The 20,672-nt window shown below is 52.1% G+C and overlaps 1 protein-coding gene across 1 annotated transcript in view; it reads right to left on the reverse strand.

The window, feature by feature from the left end:
- Window positions 1–20,560, reverse strand: part of Ece1 (endothelin converting enzyme 1) — a gene marked incomplete at its 5' end in the record, with an annotated part of 50,837 nt that extends 30,277 nt beyond the window's left edge. The window contains 3 exon segments of the mRNA XM_005394714.2: window positions 6,751–6,963; window positions 12,116–12,257; window positions 20,474–20,560. Of these exon segments, the coding sequence (XP_005394771.2) occupies window positions 6,751–6,963; window positions 12,116–12,257; window positions 20,474–20,560 (442 nt within the window).
- Between the last annotated feature and the right edge of the window lie 112 nt (window positions 20,561–20,672).

Consider the following 20,672-nt stretch of genomic DNA (forward strand, 5'->3'; position numbering starts at 1 on the left):
CTTGTTGACGCCACTTAGTGGCAAGGACACGAGTCACTTCCTATCCAGTCTTTACTCAGATTTTGCAGTCCTCATCCCAGACAGTTCCCTGTCCCCTGGTTCTTCTTTTTTTTTTTTTTGGTACAGGACTCAAACTCATGACCTCGTGTTTGCCAGGCAGGCGCTGTGCCACTGAGCTATATGCCCCTGTCCCTGTCCCCTGGTTCTTATGCATAAATAGCACCATGGCTGTCACTGGTCAGAGCGCATCAAGCCCCAGTATTTCTGAAGTCAAAGAGACAGCCCAGGACAGGGGCCGGTGTGAAGGGAGATACAGAGGCAGCAGACCTGAGGCTGCGGGCCTGAATAACCACAGAATGTCACGCTGCAGAGCCCTGGAAGCACCCATGTGTTCTCCAGGTCCTCCGCAGAGTGAGACCGGAAACGGGGAAAGCTGGCCCCTCAGACTCAGGAAACAGATCTTGAGGGTGTAAGGGGGAGCTTCCACTCCAGAGGCCTCATTTCTATGGCAACACAGCAGCTGAGCTCTTAGAAGGGAGAGATGAACCATCACTGCTTGCCACGCCCTGGAAGCTGTGTCCCGCTGTCCACATCTGGCTCTGGCCATGACCCTGAAATGCCACGGCCAGTGTCTGGGAAGCTGCTCTGTGCGCTGGCTCAGGGGCGGGCCTGGTATTTCCCTCCCACAGGGCCCCAAGGCCACCTAGATAAGAGGCACAGAGAAGGGCCTCTGAGGCAGGGCCTGGCTGTGGTGACCACAGCAAGCTCTGAGTTGGATCTCAAGGGTTCCCAGCCCCTTCTCCTGGTACCTGGGGGGAGAGACCCTCCTTCCAGCGCCACGCCCCCTATCTGTTGCAAGGCTTCCCCCACCAAGTTCAAAGTGCTCCCCACTGCCTCGTGTCATATTTGCTGGCTTTTGCAGAGCTGTTTATTAAGTTGTTAGTGTTTGGCAGTGGCCAGGCTGGGCGTGGGGGCACACAGGCCTGTCTGCATAAGGCTTGCGCCCGGTGGGGGGAGGGGGAGGGGGAGGGGGAGGGAGAGGGGGAGGGGGAGGGAGAGAGAGGCAATCACCTAGCTACACACGAAGCTAGCTAAAGAGGAAGTAATGAAGCCCGGAGAGAGGATGGCGGGGAGGACTGGGAACCTGGCCTGGGCAGCCTGGCTTGAGGTCAATGTGGAGATGGAGTTGGGGCTGGACCTGGCCTGCCTCCCCCCACAGTGTGTGTTTTAGTCACTTCTGTGTCCCCAGAACCAGTCCCGGATGGCACACAGTAGGCTCTCAGCAACATGGGCTGAGAGAGCAGACAGCACTGTCCAGGTTTAACGGGGCAGGACATCGCATCAGAGGGCGACGAGGCTGGTGTCCTCTGAAACTTGCATGGAGAGGAAACAAGGCAGGGACAGGCAGGATGTGGGCCTGGCTGCGGGCTGGCATTCGTGCCCCTCCAGGAGCATCTTGCCCGCACCCCACGCATGACACTGGCCAGGGCAGGAGCCCTGGCAGCAGGGAGAACTCCTTTTCCTCCCTCTGATTCCTGGAGGCCATGGGGACAACCCACAGCACACTCTCCTTCCTCACTTGGGGAGGAAGTCACATCTATGACCTGGGGGGCACTGCCACCTAGTGCCTCCTATCAGGCCAAGACCTCTGTTCTGATCTTGTCTCATGTGAAGACCCTGAGGCAAAGATGCCATTTATCAGCTTTTGGCAAGAGCCAAAGCAAGATGCCAGGTCACAGGGAAGGAGGCTACTGCCACAGACTGGCTGGGTGAAGGCCCAGGGGGCAGGCGGTGGGGACGGAGACGTGGCAGGAAGCGTTTGGGATGGGGGAAAGCTGTGCGGAGAGCGACATCCCCCTTCTTACTTCTGCGGTACAAGGAGCTGTGGAGGCCCAGGGCAGGCAGGAAGGGTCTAGGAAATAGAAGGAGCGAAGACAGTTCCAGCCTGAATTTCAGTCTCTGACACTGGGAGATTTGTATTCGATACCCAGGAGGACCCTGGCCTGGGTCGGGGGCACATGGTGGAGGGTGCTATGGAAATGATCTTGCAGCTGGGGGAGCAGATAACAGCGCTCCTAACTGCCTGTGTTCTTCCCTCTAGGGACCCCTGAGCTCCAGAAACTTCCTCAGTCACTTCCCAAAGCCCCAGAGTGGGAAGAGAGCACCTCATTTAATCGGCCTGCTCCTTCCTCTGGGAGTTGTTACTGGAACACCCTTGCCCACATTCCTCCCTGGGGAGGAGACACACCCGGGCGGCTGAGGTGGGCTGCAGGGACAGCACGACCAGGAATTCTGTGGCCTCCCTTGCCATAGCGGGACTGTCTGGCCCCAATTCCACATCACTGCAGGACCTGTGTTTGTTTTAGATAAAACCACAGACTCCATTCAGACAGCCACCGGCCTTGGGGACTCCATCCTCTGAAGGGAAAAAGGGGAGCTGATACAGCAGGTGCCTTGTTTGTTGGGAGAAGAAAAAATAGACACCACCATCACTGTTTTCTAGTGCCTCCTACAGGCCAAGACCTAAGCTCTGATCTTGTCTCATGTGAAGACCCTGAGGCAAAGATGCCGTTTATCAGCCCATTTCAGAGAGAGGGAAAATGAGGCCCAGGGAGAGTGAAGGAACCTGTCTTGGAAGCAGAGCTAATAGGTGCATGCTGGGATTTAAGCCCAGGCGTTCTTAAGCCTCTCTAAGAAAGTGGCTGCCACCTCTGGCTGTGGCTGTCTGTGTGTGCACAGCATCTTGCAACAGCAATTCCCACAGTGGCTCTTACTAGGATCCTGCCCAATTTGTAGGCAAGAGGCTGGGTAATTTGTTCAAAGTCACATGAGTAAGTGGCTGAGGCCAGGACTGGAGGCCAAGTCTTTCTGCTTTCCTGGTCCTTCCTGCAGATTTGCTTGGAAACCAGATGTACGCCTGGAACGGTTCAGGTGCCCTGAGAAGCCTTGGACATCCCTTCCCCACACCTAGTCATTCCCAACATGAAAGGCATGCCCGCTGCTGCAGACATGACACCAGACAGAAGCATTTAAAGGGCAGAGCCTGTCCCTAGAGGGCAGAAAGAGAAAACTCAACCAGATGGTACATATTGGGAAAACATATCAAAATAAAACTCCAAGAGATGACACATGGTGTCCTAAGTCATTGCCAAATCACTGGCGTGGACACATTTCATGCTATTGCCGTAGTGTGTGTGTGTGTGTGTGTGTGTGTGTGTATTTCTTAGGGAGACTGGTGTCTGGGATAGAGAGAAGGAAGACAGCTACCTTTTACTTATGGAATCCGTGTTGCTTCAATTGTTATGACAAGCGTGCATTTCACTTTTGGGTATGCATTCACCTTACAGCATAAGACACTGGAAAGTAACACTGAGCACACACAGGCGTGGCGGAACTTGAGCCCAGGAGGCCCTTTGGTGGTCACAGAAGACAGAACAGAGAAAGCAGGTTCAAGAAAGGTCTTGCAGGGCTGGCGTGGGGGCTGGGCAGGTACTCTAGATGTGGGATAATCTGAGCGAAGTGCAGCTGGAAAGGCAACTCTAAAGGGTAATTCACCTGGCTGTCTGCTTCCCCAGTGACATGAGGTCACACTCTTGTCTCCCCAAAGCCTACAAGGACAGCCTACGCAGGCTGCTCGGGGGGATGCACCCGTGTTCCACACAGCTGAGGTCACCCCGCCACCAGCCAGCAGGCTGCAAGGATAAGCCACCATGGCACCCACCCTATTTCAGCCTGCCTGCTTCAGATCTGTCTGGATTTCCTCTGAGGGAGCCTGGGTGAATTCCCTCATCAATGAAATGCGTGGCTTGCCCAAGGTCACGTGCCAAGTGGATGGCAACAGCTGTCCTGCCTGGCCAGCAGACACAATCCTCACTGGTAGCTGAATGTCCTTCCTCCTCTCTCTACCTAGAAGGAAGGAGCCTAGGCTCCCTGCTGTTCCAGTACAGTCAGCTGGCTGCTTCTCAGGCCCGCTGGCTGAAGCCTTTGTCTTGGGGAAGCTGAAACCAGCCTGGCCTTCAGCCTAAGAATGCTCAAGCTGCAGTCCTGTATTGTCACCTGCTCACCTGCTGCTGCCCGAGATGAGGCCCGCTGGTGAGGGCTCAGCAGTGAGCCTGCGGGGAGGGGACTCCAGGACGTGCCTTCTGGGGAGGCCCCTGGTCAGTGTGACAACTAATGATTTCATCAGGCCTGACCCAGAGAGTTTAGCCAAGCAGCCCCTGAGACGAGGCGCCCTCTCCCCACCGAGCTGGCTTCTCAGCAATGACACTTGAGGTCTTTGCTTAGTGGAGCAATTAGGAAGAGCCAGGAGAGAAAGAATGCAGGTTTTGAGGACCCATCACTCTGGGTCTGATCTCAGCTCCACCATTTCCTGAGAAATACATTTCTTTTGTCTTTGTGAGTTTCATTTGTAAAATGGGTGTAAACTGAGGCTTCATGAGTGTATCATGAAAATTAAATAAAACAATACAAAGAAAAAAACAAAACAAAACAAAACAAAAAAAAAACAATACAAAGAGACTCAGCCTGTCATGGATATGCTCTGTACCACCTTCCCTGAGAACTCAGTCTACATCAGTGCTTCTGGGAGAAATAAAACCAGCAATAATTATTCTTTACGTTGACCACTCAGTTAACCTTACAACACCCTTACAAGTGATCTGAGTTAGATCCCACTTTATAGGTTAAGAACGGAGGCCCAGAGAGGCTGAGCAACCTCTCTGCAGTCACCCAGAGCTCATTAGGGGAAGTCTGGTGGGAACTCACTTAATACCACCCAGAAGTGCAGCCAGGCTTTGCCTGGCACTTAGCAGGAGGCAGGCTCTGTGTGAAGCACTCTGAATGTATCCTGTGCAAGGCAACACTTACAGGGGGACAGGGTGGGATGGACTCAATCTCAGCACAGACCCAAGGTCCGCCCGATAAGAACCAGCTGCAGAACCAGTGGGGTCATGATCCATGGGCACAATGCACGGGCCTGGTTCTGGGTCTAACTGGGAAGACAGACAGCTGGTCCCCCTCCTTCCCCATTCTCTCTGTGCTGAGCCCAGAGCACAGCCTCCTCCCGCCCTGGACTGATGGTGTGTTCTTGGCAAAATTATTAACATGTGTGTGGCTCAGTTTCTTTACCAATAAAGTGGGACTGGTGACTGCTGAGCTTTGCAGTAGATAAAGAGTCCAGCACAGCACCCAGCATGTAGAAGACACTCAATAACATCAACCTCCTTCTCTCTTTCCTTCAAGCCCTCAGAGCTCTGTGCTCCTGCTGCTCTTTTCAACAAGATGGAAAGGAAGCTGTACCCACCTATTAGACCTGAAAACGTGGCATGGGAGAAGGGAAAGGGCACCTGGCCAGGAATCAAGCAAGTCCCAGCTCTGCCAACAACTGGCCTGTCTTGAGGACCTCTCTGGACCTCAGTTTCCTCATCTATCAGATGAAGTGAACAATACTCTCCCCCTACAGGATGAAACAGGATGATGCTACAGGAGAGCTCTGTAAACTGCGAAGTGTTACGCAAAGGTCACAGTGAACACTAAGAATGACACGGGTACAAACAGCAGCCACTATAGCCTGCTCCACACACCAGGTGAGCCCTTTAAATGGATTTCCCTGTTTAATTTGCAAGCTCAGAAGAGGCATGGTTTCCACTGTCCTGGTGGAAAAACAAGCCCAGACATGGGCTGGGTAGGAAAGAAAGGCCAGGTCCCTGGTCACCTGATTGTGTGTCCCTACTTTCCTCTAAAAGATACAGCTGCCTTACACACATAACTCAATTTTGAATCATTTCCTATCTTCCAAAATTTCTGTCCCTTTGACATGTGTCCCCTTGTAGGTAGCTTTTTCTATACTACTTACTACTGAGTCTCTCGAAGATTTTTAAAAAATGGAAGTATCTGTCGAATCTTGAGATCTGTAGTTGATGGATGAATGAAGTGGGTTCTTCAGGACCTGGCCTCTCCCCCATGGGGATCCCAGGATAAGCAAGGCTCAGCAGGAAGGGGAGATAGACAAGGTCGGGCTGCTAAGGGCTTTGACTGGGACCTCTGTGGTTGTGGGATTTCCTTCTGGAGGAAGACTCCCCCGAGTGGATGGGAACTCAACAAATATTAACCAGGAACATGGCTGCAAATGGGACACGTGTGGGACTCTAATCTGAGGATAAAGCCAACACCTAGGTCAAAAGGACTTTGGCCCAATGGCTCGTCCTGCAGGCCTGATTATCAAGAGGCCTCAGACGACTCCCACCCCCATGGAATAATTCATTCTCTGATAAACTGCCACTACAACTTTCACTGGACCATGACCTTAAAATCTGATCTAGCGTGTCCAGCCTTGATTCCTTTCACTCACTACTTTCAAAACTTAGTCGGTGCTAGTCAAGGACTAACCTGCATGGTGAAGCCACAAAAGAAAAAGAAAGAAAAAAAGACCACAGCCACCAGCTCTTGAGCACCTGCCATGCGTCACATTGTGCTGATATTTTATACGTGTGCTCTCCAGTGCTCTAAACTCTGCAGTCTGGGCTTTATTCATCCCATCTCACAGATGAAAATACTGAGGCTCAGAAATAAATACTTTACCCAGCAGGATCCCACAGTGAGTGACAGGCAGACACTCTGACCCACTTCACCTACTCCCAAGCCTTCGGTCTTGGTGTCCTGCCTCCCTCTGCTCTGACCTGGCCTGGCCAGCAGGTGCGGTACACAGCCCCTCTCAGTGGCCCATCCCCCGGTCTCCCTCTTGGTGCTTACCGAGCAGGTGCTTGATGATGGCTTGGTTGTGTTCCCAGAGGTTGCTGAAGGTCCCCCAGCGTGAGTGGCCGTCAGGCACAGGGTTGGCCTTGATCCAGCCTCCACAGGCGTAGCTGAAGAAGTCCTGGCAGGGGTCCACCGTGGGGTCCATAGAGTTCAAGATGGAGCTGGTCACTGACACGCATGCCTCACTCAGGCACACTGGGGGTGTCTCTAGACGGGTCAAGGACAAAGGCCAATGAAGGGCGGGCAGGAAAGAGGCTGTGAGTGGACAGTGCAGGCGGCCTGGGGCCAGGGGACATAGACCCCAACCTAGTCCTGACCGGATAGATTGGAAAAGCCACTAGATCTCTAATGAGAAATGATTTCAATAGACTTATTTTCTCCTGGCTTGTAAAATAAGACTTCCATTTAGCTGCCTAAAATGCCTTCTGAGGCTTCAAAGTACCTGGAACTGGGGTGGGCTGTTTTTCTCTTAATCTTTCTCTCCACAAAGATTGACTATTGTTCCCCAATGCTCAGCAAACCTATTCACACATTCACACATCCATCTATTCAGCAAAACAAAATTCTGAGTGTCTTCCAGGTTCTTCTTCCCTGAGTGTGTGTGTGTGTGTGTGTGCGTGTGTGTGTGAGGGAGAGACAGAAAGAACAACATGGAGGATATGAAAGGTAAGCCCTTTCCTTTAAGAATAATCTAGTTAGGGATAAACACATTACACAAGAAAAATCAAAAGACAACCATAGGAGAAACTGCCATTCACTCTACAGAATAAACTGAATACTGACTGTGTGTCAAGTGGACAATGCTGCAAGATGGCGCCTGGCCTCTGAAGGGAGGGGTGACCATTAGGAAAGGGGGCATGGAGCTGAGGAAAACACTCTGAGCACAAGGTGGGAGAGTCAGTTATCTCAAAGAACCCTCTGCAAAAAGCTCCTAAACTAAACGAGCCCAAGACAAACTAAATCACAAAACTAAACGTAAAGGACTGGTTGGCTGGAAGCATGAGGACAGGGCCAGAGCCCTGCCTCAAGGTTGGGGGGCCTCCAGCAAAAGGCCTGAACTGCTGCAGCCCCCAGCAACCAGCAGAGGCAGCAAGATGACCCTAACTGCTCAGCTGAAGGACCCAGACCCCGCCTCGTGCCAGGTGACACAAGGTGTTCAGGCGACAGCAGGGACCACGTCCTGAGAGGCTCTGCACAAGTGCTTCACACACGCTCACCGCCTTATCCAACCCTCACTCCACACATCAGATGGAGGTGTAATATCCCGGTGTAAAGGCGAGGAAACAGAAGCTCTCATAGAGGAACCGGAAGAAGGTTGTCCCACTGCGTGGGAGAGCTGAGAGCTGAGCCCAGGCCTGTCCTGGTGCAGCAACTCCATGACTGCATTTTCTTGCTTCCTCTCCACCTCTTTGCCAGCCACGCCAAGGCCTCGTGCAGCCGGACAGGCAAGATCAGTTTCCCTACCACACAAGGCGAGTGGCTTCCAGACTGTTAGACCTGGGATCAAATCTCAGCTTTCTGCTTCTGCCTGTGGAGCCTCCTGCAGGTGGCCTCACCCCTCCGAGCCTCAGTTTATCTAGAAACCAGAACAGGAGAACTGATTTCATGGCTGGGCACAGGGCTCATTTTCCTTGGGGCTCAGGGTCCAAGGGGTCCCAGGCGAAGCTTCAGAGAATAAGAAGAAATGTGGGGGTTGGCCGGTGGTCACCCTCACCTCAGTCAGAAACACTACACACCGCTGCCAGGGTGGGTGGTCAGGAGTGGTTCACTTGTGGTCTTACAGACATCCATGAATGCACACAAAGTCCTTAAGGTAGATAAAGGGTTTGGGAGCTGCACAAGAGTAGGAATCCCAGGGTGACTATTCTGATGAAATTATGCAACGACTCAACATGATTGAGCTACTGCGTGTGAACATGGAGAATCCTTTCCATGGTGGGGGTGTTGCTGCCACTTTCAGTATTTCTAGATCAGATCATCTCCATCAGAGTTATTACTTCAGTCCCCCACATGGGATGGCTGGAGTCTTGCACAAGACAAGGATGTTTACAAAGTGAGGACCCTGGCCCCCTGCTGAGTCCCCTGGCATGGGAGGAGGGGAGGAGAATTACTGCACAGTTTGAGAAAGAACTTATTCACTATTATGATATGACTTCATGTTTGGGAAAGGGAAAAAATACCTATTGTTTTTATATACCAAGCCACAGGAAGTCAAGCCTGACTAAATCTTGGCTGGTAGAAATACCCAGTGGACCGACTGTAGGGTGGACGTGAGTTTAAAAATGAAATGAAGAATCAGTGTACAGAAGTTGGTTTCAGGGATCTGAGCCCTTAGCTAAGTACCTCCTCTGTTATGGCTGGTTCCTCCATGGTGCTTAAGCAATGACTGCTTAGTTACTGAACCATTATGCGGTGTCATGAGGATCTCCTGTTCCCTTCCCCATTAGAATATGAACTTGCGGGGACAGATGGCATCTTACTTGCTATTCTATGTCCTTTGGTCAGCACTTGCTTTGCATCTAGCAGCTGTCCAACACATGTTTGTGGAATAAACAAATGACAGACCGAGCGAAAGCATTTTGTCCAGCACTTGGTTACCACCTGCCAAGGAAGGAAGTATTTCTTCCCTTTAGGAAATGCATGATCAGCTGGGAGGAGGGAGCCAGCCCCCAGTCTAACCCAGGCATCTGGACAGTGCCTAGCCTTAACCTACCTGTCATGGTTGATACACTGTGTCAACTTGAGAAGTTTAGAAGTTTAACTAAGGGACTCAGCAGGGGGCCAGGGTCCTCCCCTTTGTAAACATCCTCTTCTTATGCAACAGGAGGGTATGGAGATGGTGTGAGTGCTATACCCGCCCTAGAGGTTGGTAGCTGGTTTACAATATCAGGGAGGAAAAGAGGCTTTTTGGTTGTTGCTTTTGCTGTCTTCTGCTGCCTTGAACTGTTGCCCCTGTACCGGGCCACCCTGCTTTGGAGCCAGCTGATTATGGACTGAAACCTCTACAAGCTGTGAGCTAAATAAACCTTTCCTCCCTTAATTTTGGACATTGGGTATTTTGTCCCAGCAATGAGAGAAAACTAACTAAGACAATACCTAAGATGCTTTAAAGTATTTCCTGAGAATTTGTTTGTTTTGCTGCTACTATTTACAAAGCAGCTTCAAGATTCTGGAGAGCAGGGTGCGGCATCAAGAGAGGTCAAAATGTGCTTAAATGTCCAGACATCGCCGAGATGTCTTCCAGAATCATCAGAGGCTTTGCTTTGACTGGCCTGATGCTGGCTCAAGTGTGGTCAACGTCAGCACCGCTGCTGAGTAACAAGGTTACTCTCAATATCCAGGGTGGCCACTGCTTTCTCTGCTGGCCCAGGGGTCACCGGCCCTTGGCTCAGTTCTACCACAGAGGAAGAGGGACATTCCTTTTCCAGGTCCACACTGGGGAAAACCTGTGAGGCCCTGGAAGCAGAATAGAGGAAGAAGCAGGCACCCTTCACAGGCCCCACTTGGCAATATCAGCAGACAAGTTTTGGATCTGATCACAAACTGTCCCTGGGGGCTCCTTTCTGGTTCTTGGTGAAGAGACATCTTGGGAGCTCTTAGGGGCAGTCCCAGGGCAGCAACAGCTGCTGGGGTCCACCTGCCTTCCATGTTTTAGGCCAAGAGCTGGGCAGATGGCGCTGGCCAGGGCCCCCATACGCAGGTGGATGCTCTGAACTGCAGCTGACTTAGGATGAGGCGGGAAGGCAGCTGCAGTATGAGGATGATCAGCCTGTGCCCCGCTGGCAGAGCTGGCACATGCACACCCAACATACACAGACACATGCTTGCACGGTGACATACACATACGCTTTCAACAGAGAAAGGCTGTTCCCAGCTCAATCCCTCTTCCTACTAATCATTCATTCAGCTTACTATTTGGACACCTATGGTGTGTGGGCACTGTGCTAATATACATGGCTAAAGGCCTGAAAATTGGTACTTAATGAGGCAGATATGTATTAAGCACCTGCTGGGCCAGGCACATCTGGTAAACCACCCATAAAGCATTACATAGTTGAATAATCAAGCGATTATTTCTTAAGTGCCAAGTAGGTACTTAGCCCAGTGTCTGCCAGAAAGTCAGCACTCATTCAGTGTTTGTAGCGTGAATGACTATGTGCCCCACACAGGAGAGATGTAAGGAGGACCCAGCTGAAATCCTTGCCCTCTCTCCAGGTCCCCAGGGCTATTCCTCAACCCAGGCCAGCACAGCCACCTCACAGACCAGCACCTTGTGTGGGGAAGGTAAACACAGCCACAGACTCTCTGATGGGGCGAGAGATCAAGTTGGTGGAGGGACGCTGAGAAAAATCCCCTCTGGCCGCCCAATCAGGGGGACCATTAGAATTCTGAAGGCTGGGCCACAGGAGAGTAAGGGACTCTGGGATTGGCTGGACTCCCCTGCACGATTTTAACCTGGACTCACCCTTTCTAGTTCCATAAGCACTAAGCATCCAATGAGGTGCTTGGCCATATCTACTGGGCTGGACTCACAGCACCAGAGTCAGGCCCCTGGCAGCAGGATGACAAGAGAAGCCCATCCTGTTGCCATACAAGGTGGGACAGACACTTGCAGAGATACAATGTGCTGGATCACAGGACAGCTTCTCTGGGGTACTAATATGCATGTCCTGTGATTCCAAAGGGAGGTGGGGCCCCTTCACCCCAGCCCCACAGCCTGTGGGCAAATTCCAGCTGCCCCACTCCATCCCCCGCTGGCCATGTACCCTCGGACAAGTCACTCAGTCTCAAGCTTCGGTTTCCTCATATGAAAAAGGACCAAGGCATGGTTCTCATATGGTAAACACACCTCATAAGGGCGTTATGAGGAGGACATGAGGGTGCATCTGCAGAGGGCAGGTAGCATTTGGTTCCTGGCAACTCTGCATAAGCAGAAGCTGTCAATGCTATTCCAGTGGGACTATAGATGGCAGACTGTCAGCCTGTATCATCTACCCAGCCCCACAGCCGGACAACAGCGCCTAGAGCTATTCAAGGCACCAGAATGTCCCCAGAGCCATCCCCAAACTGGGCCCTGCTCCACGCCCCCCATTTAAAGTAGAGAAGACACAGAGAAAATAGGTGACCTGTCTCAGGTCACACAGCCTATATGTTACCAAGTTAGGAGGCAGACTCCTGTCCCTTCCACTCCAGACTCTTCATACTCCCTCAGCCCCTGGGCTCAGTCTAGCTCAGGAGGCTGAGCCGCTAGGCCTTCCATGGAGGCCACTTCAGGCTCAAGCAGAGAAGTGCTTCACACACATGGACAGAGCGCAGGGCAGAAGGGAACCCAGCTCACCACGAAACGCGAGACACCTACTTGTCCGGTACTGGATGCCCAGTGCTGTCAGGCAGGCCACCAGTCCTGCTGCCAGAAGTGCCACCAGAACTATCAGCCGCTTCTCCACCTGGGTCCGTGTGGCCCAGCATCTCTGGCTGCTCCGGGGGCTGCGGAAGTTCACCTGCAGGGAGGGTGGCAGAAGGGGTGGGGAGGATGTGAGCACAGGACGCCCCCTCCCTAGGAGGAAGGGGTTGTGGTGCAGGCCCAAGCCCTGGGGAGGCATGGGGCTGCCCTCCTGTCTTAGGGGTGGTCCAGTTCCCACGGAATCTGCCCAAATCCAGGGAAGGAGCCGCCACCCTGTTCGGTGGCTGAGATTTGCTTCCAGCTCAACCCAGCCAGGCTTGTGTTTTCTGTCACCCGATACCGGTAAAGGAAAAAAAAAGCAGTCTTTCCCTATTTCTCCAGTAAGGAGTTCAAAAAAGCACAGGATGTTTGGACTTGAGGCGTCCAGCAGTGTCCAGCTGGGCTCTCCCCACAGCTTCCACATCCACAGGGCTGGGGACAAGGACAATGTGACCAAGGCTCATGCTGCTGAAAGGCAGGGTTAGCCCTCGTTCAGCCTTCACAGTTCCAGGCACAATGCACGTAGTCATTCTTTGTTTACAAATGAGGAAACTGAGGCACACAGGGGTGAGACCCTGGCTGCTACTCATGCAGCTAGGAGGGCAGAGCTGGGATTTGGACAGGAGTCTGGAAATTCCACAACCCACTTGTGGGTCAGAGATGTGGGTCTTAGGAGCTGCTGGGGAGACAAAGGAGAAATGAAATGGCTCTCTTCAGGCAGGTCCTCAAAGGCAGGGAAAACGTCCCCTCCCTCCCAGTCTAGCTAAACAGGAAAGTAGGCACAATGAGAGGAAACGGAGGGCGTGGTGGCCCTCCAGGCTCAAGGAGTGCCAACAGCACAGGGCCCTCACACCCAAAGCCAGCTCGGGGTTCCTCTCTCTCCCAAGAGGTGCTTCCTGCAATAGCCAGGGGCGCAGGACAGGCAGGGTCTCCTGAAGATGGCTTGGTTTGGTGAAGCACCTCCCTGTACAAATAGCTAGGCCCAACTCAGGACCCTGTGGCAGTATGGAGGGGAGGATGGACTCCTTTGCTTTTCACCGCCCACAGCCCAACAGGGAGGAAGATAAAGAAAAGAGCAGGGAGGGGTGGGGGTCAGTCTGGGAAGGTTTCCCAGAGGAGATGATGTCTGGGCTGGGTCTTTAAGAATACATAGGAGCTGACAAAGGGTATGAGCCCTAGAGCCCAAGGGGTGCTGTAAGCCAGGGCTTCCTGCTGAGGACTGGGAGGAGATGATTAGCTTTTCCCTTTGGGAAGGGCAAGGAGAAAGGAGCAAGGCTTGGCAGGGAGTGGGACAGGAGCGGGAAGACTCCTATGGAGCCTGTCACAGCAGCATGATAGGGGGCTTGAGGGGATCCAGACTCTGACCTGCAAAGATCCCCAAGCTGAGAATGGGCTCCCCCACAGCTAGGTCGGAATCTCCAGGCAGTCCCACACTGGCACTTGGGGATCTGAGATAGTCACCTTAGGAAGAAGGGTCACCGTGAGCAGTGCTGGGAAAGAGAAAGTACTAATGACAGCTACTAAGTATCTGGGGCTTCACTCTGGGCAGGAAATGACTGGGACTGCTGCGCCAGACAAAAGGGAACAGGAGCGCTTTCTGTGGAAGAAAACCTGAGTTCTGAAACCGAGAAACAGAACTTGAGAAGTGGTGACATTTCCACAGAGGTAGAGGGAGGAAGGCCACTTGATTAAGTCCCTTAAACATCTTTTCTCAAAACGAGAGAGGTGAAGATTTCTGAGGGTGCTACTCTCTCTCATGCCTTACGCTTTCACATGACACCTGGTGCGGCGTCACAGAAAGGACAAGACTCACAGGTACTCGGCACTCAAAGGTTTACAGAATACTTTTTCAGACATCAAGACTCTCAGTTAAAAAAGTAAAAGAAGGGGCTGGGGATTTAGCTCAGCGGCAAAGCGCCTGCCTGGCAAGCGCAAGGTCATGAGTTCAATTCCTGGTACTGGAAGAAAAACAAAACAAAACAAAACAAAACAAAAGTAAAAGAGAGAATCTCAGTTTACCTGGGGTGCCAGCAGTCAGAGTGGCCCCCAGGACTGGAGGCAGATGCTGGCTCATGTGGGACACTCCCATTTGTGTCCCTCTGCCTGGCTGTCCTGACCCCGACAAGTCTCAGCCTTCCTCCTCCCTGTCATGGCCTCTCATGCTCCATGATCAAGGCTCAGCTTGCAGGGTACACACAGAGGCAGCGATTTCAGAGACCCCTCTGCGTGGCTGCAGCTTCAGGGAGGTAGAGGACCAACTATCAGGATAAATAAGGAAACTCCAGAGATGCTATGGTAAGGGAACGAGGTGGGGCCAGGAGCAAAGGTAACCAAGGAAGTGAAAGGGAGAGAGGGCAGATTCCAGCAGAAGGCAGATGAAAGAGGCTGGTAGCGAGGGAAAGAGAAAGTTCTAATGACAGCTAATAAGTATCCCAGGGTTCACTCTGGGCCTGCGCGTTCTGGTTGGTTGTTAGATGGTGTCATTCTATCTTCACCACATCTCTAAGAGGCACACTGGGCCTACGAGAGACACAGGAAGTGTGTGGGGCACAAAAGGGGAGACAGCCTGTCTCTCCCTATCCGGCAGCCTTCTCCCGACCAGGCGCTCCCCAGAGGAGCAGTCAAGCTGAGCCACATTGTTCCACGTCAAGCAAAGTGCTGAATTTAAACAGATGGTGTTTGCTGCAAATTAAATTAGAATTAAGCCAGAATTGAATTAACAATTCATAGTTCCAGGCAAGAATGGCAAATGGGATTTGAAAATAGGATTTTTAACCTTTGCCATGTTCTTTGCTCAACTTGCACTGTTGGACCAAGGGCCTTCTGGGTTCTGGACAGGATAAGCATCACCTCTAACCGTGGAATGAACGCGGAGGCAGCTCCTGGGGGCAGAAGTCACCCAGGGGCACTGGGTTCGGATCAGGGGCCTCTCTAGAAGAGGGGACTCGTTTCCCGGTGCCGTGGATGTGGCTGGGGCTACGGCTGGGGATGGGTCAGCCCACTTTGCTCCTTATAGCCACCTGGTTTCAGCTGTATCCCTTTCCCCTGGTTCCCCCGCTCTCCTCCTTCATGGGACCAGGAGAGGATCTCACGAGCTGAGGTCGCAGCAAGGGGTGTCGTGAGTAGTTTCTCACTTTCCTTTAGGAAATGAGGGCATGTCAACCATGGGACACCTGGCTTGGCCACTTAGAGGGCAGGAGAATTAGTGGCGAGCAGCCCATCCACCTTGGGAAGTTAAGTGGGACATGGCTGTTGCCCAAGGAGTAGGGCCAATGCCTGGAAGGTGGAGTTGAGGGTCTCTGGGGACAGAGCCTGCTGGTGGTCATAGTTTCCTACTCATCATGACATCAGGCAGAGAGAGAATGAGACCAAGAGAAAAACGGGTGCCCTCCAACGAGAGTGGTAGAGGGCGGAGACCGAGCTGGAAGGAGGCAGAGGCAGAGAAACAAGAGAAGGAAACAGACAGACAGACAGACAGAGACACAGACGTAGACACAGACACAGAGAGAAAGAGCCAAGCTGCCAGGCCCAGGAGTTCCCAGGGTTTCCACAGTCAAGGGAACAAAGCCCTAAGCAGGGATAAAGATTTGGTTACAGAACTCACCTAGGCTTAAAGCAAGAACAAGTTCTGCAAGTGAGGATGCGGCACCCGCCCAGGGCCCGGGAGCCAAGCTGGCAGCGGCGGGGGAGAGCAGCCAGGCTTAGCCTGGTTTTCAGGGTTGGGTTGGAAGAGAAGGCAGAGGCTTGTCCTGAGCCATCACCAGGTCCCCTACTAACCCCAGGGCTACACAGAGCTGCAAAGAGGAGTCCTCTGTCAAGGCCTGGCAGGGAGCCCACCCCTTGCAGCCCAAAAGCCCAGCTCCGGGAAGGGGGCCCAGGCCGCCCACCTCGGGGTCAGCCTTTTGGAGGAGGCAGACCGTGAGAGCTCAGCCTGGCAGGGCCTCTGTGATGGTGTCAGCTTGGGGAAGTTGCTTCTAGTAATGTTTCCATGCGGTGGACTCTGGTGGAGGCCACTGAGGTCAGCCCAGAGCACAACTATGATGCCCTCTTGTTCCCCATCTCAGCCTGACCCCTTTCCTGCCCCCTGTCCCCATGCCTGACCTTCCTCACAGGACTGGTAACAGCTTCAAGTACTCCCCGCCGTAGGTGAGGGGATGTGAAAGGTACTGACTCTCAAGAGGAATCACAGTCTGGTGTTTGGGGGGAGCATTTCTCTGCTTCAGAGGGACACCAAGCTTACCATGGCACACAGGAGAAAGATAAAAAACCTGAGATGTCAAAGGCCAGCCACGACTCCACTGTGTGTGCCTGGGCAGCCTCGGGGCCTCAGTTTCCCCTCTCTAAAATGAGGAAGCCAGAATGAAGTCCCAGGTGTGACCACAATACTGTAACTGGTGGGCAGAGCTAAAAGGACTCTGGTGAGAACCAAGTGCGCCTGTCTCTGAAATCAGCATCCAAAGACAGCCTGTGCAAGGTGTGAGAGAAAGACAGGCAGGCAGACAGACCGATAGACTACTACGCACTTAAATATCTCAGCTTTCATTTTTCTTAACACAAACACAGACTTTGGAAAGAAAATGGGTGAGTCTCAAAAGTCTGGGCTGTCTGCTCCCAGACTGGCTGCAGGTGTGACCTTGACTATTTCCCTTTAAGCCACTGCAGAGCTGTGCTGAGGTATGGGGGGATCAGGCGCTGGCTTTGGCAGGGCTGAGGTGTTGAATGGGAAGAGTTATTCCACGCAGGAATCACTGAGCTCTCACACACAGTGAGTTTCCATAAGGATTCAGGTAACAACCAAATCCATTTTCTGAGCGCTACACCGTCTCATCTGATTCTTTGCCGCAGCTGTGCGAGACGCCTTAACAACAGTAACCCATTTTATAAAGAAAGCTGTGAGTTGCTTTCAGGTATCACAGCCCATGAGAGACAGAACTAGGGCGCCAAGTTATGGCTGTGTGGCTTTAAATTCTGTCCTTGGTCCAAAATGACTCATTTTAGTGGATTGCAAGTCATTTGTGCCTAAAATGGGCCAAAGGAAAATAAAAATTCTTAGAGATATGGTACAGATAGTACTTTGCCCCAGCTAAATTCAACGTCTATCAACATATCTAGTAGTAAAAGTGCCAGGTGGAGCTGGGAGATGGAATTTTCCATTTACTACATACTGGTGCTGATAACTTCAATTTCCTTAGAGCCAGTGGGCTTCAAAAACCCTGAAACCTCAGGCCTGGTATGGTGGTACATGCCTGTAATCCCAGTACTCAGAAAGCTGAGGCAGGAGGCCTGCCGCAAGTTGGAGGCCAGCCTGGGCTACATAGCAAGATCCTGGTTTAAAAAAAAAAAAGTCTTGAAACATTGAAGAGCTTATTTGTATAGCTGCCAATCAAAAAAGAAGATTTAGGGTGCAGTGTCTGTTTTAAAAAGACTAAAAATGAGGGTGCAATTGTGTTTCTAGCCACCAGTGTTCAGGAAATAATCTGAAAGGCTAAAATATGGTCATCCGTAGTGTGATAGCAACTGTACCTAAGATGCCCAACTATGCCAGATTGAATAAATTTTTTTTTATATATTGTTAGCATAAAGTGTTACGTTTCAGAAATTTTTAACAACATGGAAAATGCTTATGAAGTAACACTGGAAGAAAAATGCAGGCTATAATACTGTATTTAAAATGAACTTAATTATATTAAAAATAATATATGTAGGGGGCTGGGGATTTAGCTCAGCAGCACAGCACCTGCCTGGCAAGCACGAGGTCCTGAGTTCAACTCCCAGTACCAGAAAACAACAACAACAAATATATGTACATATATATGTGTGTGTGTGTGTGTGTGTGTGTGTGTGTGGCTGAAGGTGTAGCTCAATGATGGAGAAGCTTACTTGGCATCATGCACAAGGCCCAGGGTTTGATCCCTAGTCCTTAAAACAAAGTTATGCCCACACAAGAGACAAGAACCTATCATCTCTAAGTGGTGGGATTTCTCTTTCTTTCTCTCCTTTTCTTCCTTGTTTTCTTCCCTTTTCTTTCCTTCTTTTTTAAAATGGTACTGGGTATTGAACCCATGGCCCTTCCAGCTGAGCTACTCCTTTTTTGTGTGTTAAATTTTGAGACGGGATCTTGCTAAGTTGTTCAAATGCCAGGGCTGGGCTCAAACTTGCAATCCTAGCTCAGCTTCCCACAATGCTGGGATTACAGAAATGTGCCACTGTGCCCAGCCACTTTTTAAAATCTTTTTTTTTTTTTTGCTTTTTTTCAGGTACTGGGAATGGAACTCACAACCTTGCACTTGCCAGGCAGGCACTGTGCCGCTGACCTAAATCCGCAGCCCCTTAAAATCTTTTTTTTTAAAAAATATTTGTGTCCTTTTTGTTTCTTCCACAAATGAGCATGATAAAGCTTTTATACTGAAAAAATCTCAATGACTGAAAATACAAAATTAACAGAAAACTGCTCATGATTGAGGAGGCTGGGTCCTGACTAGGACAGCAAGCACTGGCCGGTGGTGTTTGCTCTGGGGAAGGCATGCAGGCTCGGAGCGAGCCCAGTGCCCACAGAAATGCCTCAAATCCTTGGGCAACCTTTTTGATTTTCTCTTGCATGGAAGGCAGAAAATATACCCAGTAGGGCAGCTTGGCACAGGGACATCAACACGGAACTTGAATGCACGCAACAGTGATGTGACCACAGGACTGTCCCTAGCCTTCCTCTGTGTCCAGCTTCATCATGAGCACCCGAGTCCTTACCCTCTAGCAGGCCCCAGTATATGACTCCTGTCACCTTCTCTAATCCATCCTACAGACGAGGGAATTATGCCTGAAAGGGATTTAGCAATTTGCCCACTGTCATGCGTGGAGTCAAGACTCAAACTGGGTCCCTGGCTTCAAACTGGGTCCCTGGTGCCCCCCAGCCCGTGCTCCGCCACGGGTCTCACGTGGACGAATGTCCTGTCTATAAACTCAAGTGGGCTGCTGTTATGACAATAAGGCGCACTCTTTTGTTGTGAATTCTGAGATGCTTTTGTGCTGATATATTTAGAACCTTCTGTGGAAGATGAGAATAAAAAAAGATTGCTGATTATATTCTGTTTTGATTTGTGAAGGGAAAAGGGCTTGACACAGAAAAGTAATTTCCTGCTGGATTTAGCCTCTTAAGAAGGGTCCACAGGGAAGAGTCTAGACAGATGGGGTTTGTTGCTCCCAGATTTCTAGCTCTGTGACTGACCTTAGTTAGGCAAGTCGTCTCCCTTCCTACAGCCTGTTTCCTTTAACAGAGTGGGGAAGTAACCCCGCAGTCCTTGGCAGTGGTCCTGAAGGTGGAGCTAGGGGTGCCATCTTCCAGTATATAAAGCCCTTGGGCTTATAAATTCAGATCTCCTGGGCCTATTTAACTACCCCGGAGAAGGTTCCCTCATTGATTACTAGTATAATTCCAGCAGTAAGAGGTGTGCCTATCTAGGGTTGGGCCTGGTAGCTGAGATTCCACTCTTCCCAAACTTGCCCCGGGGATGAGCTGGGATCAGGTGTCAGGCACCAGCTGGCCCAGGACTCTCAACACCTCCCTTGGTCCACCTGGCACAAATCCTCCTGGGCTGAAGTGTTCCCACTCCTCTCTCTAAGCTGGAGCACCTGGGCACAAGTGTCCCAGGGCAGCTGTGCAGAAAGAGGGGACAGCATAGTCATGGAGGGCTGCAAGGCCAGAGGTGTTCTGTCCTTGTGTCCCTCGGTGCAGCTGCAGCGGAGAGAAGGAACTGGGTTTCCTGGGTGGGCTGAAAGGGGAGAGGGAGTGACCGGCAGAAGCCGGTACCTACTCCGAGGAAATTCAGGTGTGTGGGGAGGAGATAGGAGTAATGCCCTCCAGACAGTGACCGACTGTCCCAGGCGTCCAGGGCTGAGCATGGGGTCCATGCTAAGGTGGGGCAGTTTTAGGTTCTGGCAGCGATGGGTTGTGTGGTCCCGGGAACCCAGCTCATCGCAGCTTCTTCTCTAAAAGGCTGCTGGGTCAGTGCAGGTCTGAAGGGCGCTTCAACTCTGTGACCTGGGCTATCGCACCGAAACAGGTGGCCTGGTGGCTTTGGGGTTCGTGCAGGGCTAGTGAGGTTGGGGTGGGGGAGCTTTGCGCCTCACGGGCACTGCTGCTGAGTTAGGGATCCTCCCCTGGGCGCACAGCTGCGGGGCGCCGGCCCCCCACCTCCCGCAGGCAGGATGGAGGCGGGGCAGCGCCAGCGCGCATGCCCGGGCCCGGGCCGGACGGAGCAGGCGGGCGGGGGCTCCTACCTGCAGGCCGTTGGGGTACACTTCGCCCTCGGAGAGCGAATCCACCAGGTCCTCCTCGTCCAGCGTGGCCCGCTTGTAGGTCGACATCTGCAAGGCCAAATGCAACACAGACTCTCTGAGTGCCTCCATGGCCTGCGCGCCCGAGTGGGGAAGAGGCCCGGCGCCACCGCCGCGCCCCGCCCCGGCCGGGACACCGGAG

This window comes from Chinchilla lanigera, unplaced genomic scaffold, assembly GCF_000276665.1.
Source record: "Chinchilla lanigera isolate Chin_1 unplaced genomic scaffold, ChiLan1.0 scaffold00051, whole genome shotgun sequence".
Taxonomy (NCBI): Eukaryota; Metazoa; Chordata; class Mammalia; order Rodentia; family Chinchillidae; genus Chinchilla; species Chinchilla lanigera.